Source organism: Triticum dicoccoides, chromosome 4B, assembly GCF_002162155.2.
Source record: "Triticum dicoccoides isolate Atlit2015 ecotype Zavitan chromosome 4B, WEW_v2.0, whole genome shotgun sequence".
Taxonomy (NCBI): domain Eukaryota; kingdom Viridiplantae; phylum Streptophyta; class Magnoliopsida; order Poales; family Poaceae; genus Triticum; species Triticum dicoccoides.
In genome coordinates, this window is record NC_041387.1 from 632621050 (window position 1) to 632628047 (window position 6998).

General features: G+C 39.0%; 1 protein-coding gene across 1 annotated transcript; it reads left to right on the forward strand.

Annotated features, from left to right (window-relative positions):
- The first annotated feature begins 5248 nt into the window (after positions 1–5248).
- On the forward strand, positions 5249–5947 carry LOC119291919. Its single transcript, XM_037570730.1, has one exon. It carries the CDS (start codon positions 5407–5409, stop codon positions 5614–5616), a length of 210 nt encoding a protein of 69 aa, XP_037426627.1. The 5' UTR covers positions 5249–5406; the 3' UTR covers positions 5617–5947.
- The last annotated feature ends 1051 nt before the right edge of the window (positions 5948–6998 follow it).

Below are 6998 nucleotides of genomic sequence, written 5' to 3' on the forward strand. Positions count from 1 at the left end.
GGGTAGTTACCCTCATGTCACATATGCTACCATGTGATAGTACACACAGTACTTTATCATTCTAAATCAAGCTATACAAAATATTTGCATGTGAGCCCATAGTTTTTGAATATTTTGAAATAACACAGGGGAAAAAGTCTGGCATAAAATAAAAGGATATCTGACTCAAAACAAGTGCAAAAGCTATATATCGCTTACTGTGAGAGAGCGGCATTTCAGAGCTCGGGTGCATCTGCACCTAAGGGAACAACAAATTCAGAAAAAAAACCAAATAAATTCAAAAAACTGAAGGTTTTACACGTCAAAGATTAGAGACTCTTGTATGTGCTTACAAATTTTCGTGTTGATATGACAACAGAGGAGCTCGGTAAAAAAAACAAAATATAAGCTCATATATATCCAAAGCTGTGACAAAGTTCGAGCTTTAACTTTGTTTTTAGTGAGCTACTTGGATGTCATCTCATTGCGAAAATTAAAAATGCCTAGAAGAGTCTTACATCTTTGATATGTAAAAATTCCAGTTCTTTTAATGTGGTGGTATTTTATTAGAATCCTATACACTTAGCTACTTGATCCCCACTATTTCTATTTATCTCAACATGCACATAATGCACATCATCCCACATGTCACCTCCTCATCCACTACTTTAATTCTCTTAACATGCATGGGAGATATTACTTAAATAACCAATACTTCTATTTATCCTAACATGCAAACATGCCACCTCATCTCTTAACATGCATCGAAAATGTTACTTATATTATTTATCTCCACATGCACACATCTCACTTCATCAACCCATTGCTTTTATTTCTCACACCATACATGAGAAATACTTCTTATATTCTACAAATATTTTAGAAATATATAATACTCAAATAGAATAAATTATATGTAGTTTTAGTCTTCATTCTCATATTCAAATTGCAGACAACCGGATCCCATCAAAATAATATATTGCAACCAACTCCGCAGGATGCTGCGAGGTATCTTCTAGCTTACTATTCATTTTTTTAGCGGATCTAGTTTACTATTCATAGGTGGAGCATACGAGCTGAAGATCACAGTTGGATTTTTGTTACTGATCAGCACATAGGGGATTGCCTACAGTGGTTGTTCGTGGGCTCTGGCCCAGACAAGTTTTAATACATACGTTGCGCTATGGTCTGTTCTGTATGTACATGTGTTGTCATCTGTTTTATACATACATGTGCGCTCATCTGTTCTGTACGTACATGTGATGTCATATTTTTTTACATACATGTGATCTCTTTTGTTCTATGAAATATGTCGGCGTGTCCGTATTTTTTTCTCTTTTTCTTTTCCTGTGTATTTTAAAAAATACTTCACCTTTCCTTTATATTTCGTTTTTCTAATTTCTGTATTCTTTTCTCCTTTCTACTTTTTGTTTTGTTTTATTTTATTTTTCTTAATTATTTTTTCAATTCACTTTAATCTTTCTTTTGGTTTTTTTTGTTCATCATATATAAGGAAAATGTCCATACAATTTTTCCAAAATGTTCATCTTGTATCGAATATAGGCCCACATTGTATTAAAAATATTCACCGATGCATTAAAAATGCTCAACATGTTCTTTAAAAAGGTTGATTGTATATTAAGAAAATATGTAGCCCTTTTACAGAATTTTTTATTGTGTGCTTTCAAATACTCAATGAGGATTTTAAAATTACAGTATTAACATTATCAAAGAAATTATGAGTATTTTTACATACTCAATGAACTATATTTTAAAATTACAGTATTAACATTACATTATTAACACACTGAACTTTCTTGAAATACACAATGACCATTTCTCCAACACGGGACGAACTTTTGGGACCGATGTAGTATTATAAAAATTCATTTCTAAATATATACTTCATTTGAAGTATATTTCTAAAAGTAAAGAAAGACGAATAAACTTGAACACGAGGGAGATTTTTTAACGACATGAGAAAAATTAAAACATGTTAACATGGCCACGTGAGGGCCGAGTTTATGTGCCAGACCATGTGATAGTGTTGCAGGCGGCGCAGTTGATGCGTCCGCTAGAAGTGAGGTATAGCAGAGCTCCAGAACAAAAGTAACCCACCTGCTAAATCTCTGCCTCACCACTCAGACATGGCCCATTGACCAAATTTGGAAACTCTAGCCCAATTAGGGAAGCTCCCGGCGTGTTGTCGTTGCGGGCTTGTTTCCTTTTTTTTCCTCTTGCTGTTCAATGCTTTTTATGGGACTCGCTTTTTAGTGTTGCATCATGGGAAAAAGTATGTCAGTCAGTTATTTTAGTTTCGAAAAAGTTAATGCAGATAAAAAATAATTTATGTTTAAAAATGACTATAATTTAAGAAAATGTTTGTCAATCTGAAAAAAGTTCATGAAATTTTAAAACAATTCAACAATATGAGAAAAGTGCATGCATTTTAAAAGTTCTTTTAGTTAAATTTTGCAAATTTCAAAATTGTTGGTGGATTAGTAAAAAAATAGTTTGTGTTAAAAAATGTTAATCATATATTTAGAAAATTTTCACTGTATATTAGAAAAGTTCATCGTATACTGAAAAGCTTCATCATATATTAAAAACAATTCTTCATATATGAAAAAAGCTGACTGTATAATTAAAAGTACTCAGTGCGTATTAAGAAAATGTTCACCATCTGTAAGAAAAGTGAAAAAACTAAAAAGATAGAAAAATCCAAAATATAAAACCGAAAAGGGAAGAAAACGGAATACAAAAGAGGAAAACTTGCCAAGCAAAAAAATAAAAAAAAATAGAAAAGCTTCAAAAACAAATGAAAGCTTCCGAAAACCTGAGTACCTACTGGCCGGCCGTTTAGACACCTGTCTTCTGTAGGCGATAGCTGCGTAAACGCTCGCAGCAAGCGATACATATCAATTGTGGACGTTCACCTCTCTTGCAACTGTTCCAGCTTGGGTCGGCCACTACGCTACGGTAGGTTTGTTTTTTTCTCTTTTGTAGCGCTGTTAGTGGTTCCCCAGCCGAGCTAAAATTTGAATGTGAGCACGTAATTAGCACATTTACGTCACACACCTGGACATGTGTTTTAGAAAAATGTTTCATGTTTAAAAAATGATATAAGTGTATTAAAAAAATTCCTCGCATATTTAGAAACTGTTCAATGTCAATGTGTGATTGAAAATGTTCATAGCATTTTCAAAAATGTTCGCAAGACTTAAAGAATTGTTGACATGTTTTAGAACAAGTTGATGGCATTTATGAAAAATATTTAATATGAGATTAAAAACATGTTCATCGTGTATTTCTATGAAAATTCCAATTTCCAAATATATGGTGAACTAGTGAGATTGGTATTACCCTTCAAGAAGGTAGAAAATGAAAAAAAAAACTAAAATAAAATAAAAAGTTTCTAAGGAAAAATGATTTATTGGCATTGGCATTACCCTGTAAGAACTAAGAAAACAACGAAAAACTTGCAGGCAAATAAAAGGGGGCAACCCGGTGCATGTAGCTCCCGCTTGCGCATGGTCTGGGGAAGGGTCCGACCACTTTGGGTCTATTGTACACACAACCTTTTCCTACATTTCTATAAGAGGCTGTTTCTAGGACTTGAACCCGTGACCCCATGGTCACAACTCACAAGGCAACAACTTTTACCACTGCGCCAAGGCTCTCCTTCAAAAAAAAAACTTGCAGGCAACATTGCACTTTTTGTAATATGCAAGGAATACACATATAATAGTGCAATTTCAGAATCTAGTATAATTTACACATAAATTGTTTTAGTACATGTGTGCATACTTACACACAAAATTAATAATATTAAATGACATTTTATTAGAAATAATGAATTAGTAAACCTTGGTATTACCTGGAAAAAATTTAAACAAAAACTTCCACACAATTTACACAAAAAGTGCTTTTTATAATATGTAAGAATAAACACAGTGACACTGCTTCCACACTGTAGTATAATTTGTGGTCATATTTGTATAGTACTGGTGCCTACATATTTACACACACTCAACATCCAAAGATACACGTAAAGAAAAGAAAAAACCTGACCTAAAAAAATAAAAAATGAACCAGAAGTAAAACACAAGGAAAAAAAACTAAAATTGACATGCACTCCATCCATGCATGTACATGCAAGAGTCGTGAGCTGGAGACATGCTCGCATGAAGAGGTTGCATGATTGCATCGTGCACTCAGCAAGAAAAGATGAAATCGACTGAACAAATAAACAGATCAGTCAAATCCTTGGTGAGCTTCAACACATGTATCGCAAAGCACCTTGAATCAAGGGCTACAAATTTGACTGCTCGAAAGTGAAAATTCAGTCGCCTGACATATAGCTCAAGCGAAAAATGTTTGAGACATAATCTAATCCCCGAGAACTATACCCTCCCTGTTTGAAAAGGAAAACTATCCATATAGCACCTAAAAGTCCATTCACACTTTCATTTGTGGCCCAGCCCATTGTATCCCTTCCTTCCACTTTTAAGTTTTAACCACTTTATTGAGAATATGGTTATCTTTCTGCGTGGGGTAGCTGCATACGACGGCGCACCTAACATTCCCAAGGTTGGAAGGCCGGCTATGCAAAGTAGCTTAGGTGGTTAGCATCGAGTCAGCATGTTAATCCCCTGGACACTTTTTTGTAATAACGTAACCCATACCTTGAAGTAAAATATAGAAAGTACAAACGACGCCCGGAAAAAGCGAGCTCCAACCAAGCTCCACGTCCGGCCCCATGCATAATCCCCATACGGCACCACTCGATCGCACTCGGGGGCTTGGCAGATTCTGGCATGGCGCAGACCACCACGAGCGGCGCGCACACGCACCACGATGTTCTGTTTGCATGACACCCCAAGCCCACAACGATCATCGCTTTTGTCCAATATCTACCCTCGAGAAGACCACAAGGATGAGCACGCATGCATGCATGTGCGCGCCTAACAAATCATGCGGGGACAGGGCAATCAAGGACGACGCCGAGCAGTGTCGTCTAGCTTCACCAAATCGACCTCCAGCCCCGCTCCGAAATGGACACGGCAACCACCAGTCCACCACCACCACCGTCGACTCCGTTGATCCGCCCATGCAAACCACCCCGCCTTTTCCCCGAACGAGCGAGCTAGAGGACGGCATGTGCGGACGAGCGCACGTCACGAGCGTGTGGAAAGGCATGGCGCGCGGGTGGTGACCGTGTGCGTCGGTTTGGGATCCCGTGCCCACCAGGCGGCTCATGGCCCATATATACAGTCACACTCCCACCTCCTCGTGGCCTCACTCATCACACTCCTTCCACTGTCCACAATCGCAGAGCAGGTGGTGAAGGAACCAGAGGGTGAGCCCAGCTGCGGCCGTGGGGGGAGAGGTCAATCAGCGAGTCCTGTAGCAAGGAGCTAAGGGGGCATGGCGGACTGGGCGCCGGTGTTCATCGGGCTGGTGCTCTTCATCCTCCTCTCGCCGGGGCTGCTCTTCCAGATCCCCGGCAAGGGCAGGATGGTGGAGTTCGGCAACTTCCAGACAAGCGGCATCTCCATCCTCGTCCACGCCGTCATCTACTTCGCCCTCATCGCCATCCTCATCCTCGCCGTCAACGTCCACGTCTTCCTCGGCTGACCACAGGACGCCGCTAGCTGCTTCCTCCTCGTCGCTCAACAGTTAGGTATCGTGGTCGTGGAGGATCGAGAGGAATGCCCAGTCACTGTCGCGTTCATCTTCAGGCTTCCTGATGGCTTAGCTTCTAGGGGCGCAGGGAGGCAAAGTATGATGTCCATAGGGCAGTTTAGTTGATGATTTGATATTTTATCAGGAATGTATAGCTCCAACTCTTATGTGCGCTGTTTCGTCTGGTGGTAACTGAGAATCAATTGCAAACTGAACTATGTTTAGGAATCTCATCTTCAGAGAGAAAGCGTATATGGGCATTCCACATGATGAACTTCAATCATTGATCAATGCTCGTACCAACCGTCTTTCCCTTTTTTACAATTATTAATTTCCCAAACTGAGGCCACCTAACCTTCTTGTTGGCACTTGCAACTGTTCTCTTTCGTACGTTTCTTCTTTCTGTACTACTTTACTCTTTCTTTGTTTTTCAACTAGAGTTATTATTCTTGATCCTTACGTGCCGGATGAAGTACAACGCCCAAAAATGCAGAATGGTTAGGTTAATCTGATACATAATTGAGTTTAGAGATGTAAACCCACTTATGATCTAACAGTTCAATAAAGTTTTTTTCTCAGGTAAAATGAACTATCCAGCTAGCTATAACTAACTAAACGAACTTGGAGATGTCGTTTATTTGCCATTTACATGCCTAATTCCCTCGCAAAAAAATTATATACCTAATTGAGTTACTTGTCCAAGGAGATCAATTCACTAGGGTTTTGGCTGCTAATTCAAACCCAAAAAAAAGAAGAGTCAAAAATGAATGTCAACCCAGAGAAACAAAGCTTTTAGGCGCACCTGAACTACAAAGTGAGGCTGTGGCTAATCAGACCGCTAACATCCTAGAAGAAGATTTGGGAGGACTCCGTTGGTTAAAACTATCAAGTCCGATCCATAATAAGTGTCGCAGTTTGAACTAAGGTTACACTAACCGTAATTTAGAACCATCGGCGGAGGTTTGAGAAGATTCCGTTGAATACAGAGTAGTGGCCGCCCTCTAGGGTGCACACTTATTTTTCCGATTGAAGGAGCTCATTGAGCTCCCAATTTCGTTTCCATGAGATTATAAAACATCCTGTAGTTTAGGACCGATTCCAAACTCCATTGCACAACCAGTGGTACAACCATCACTAGCGAAGTCACAAAGAACTACAAAAAAAAGGCACCTGCACAAAATATTTGCTTTTCAGGTGGACAAAAATAATAATGCTCCAATAGTTGTCTTATCTCTATATTTTTGTGGTCTTGATATGAGGTAGCACCCATCTGTGCTACAAATATACAACACCCCCGCGGCTACTACAAAACAAAAACGCAACCCAACTATCAT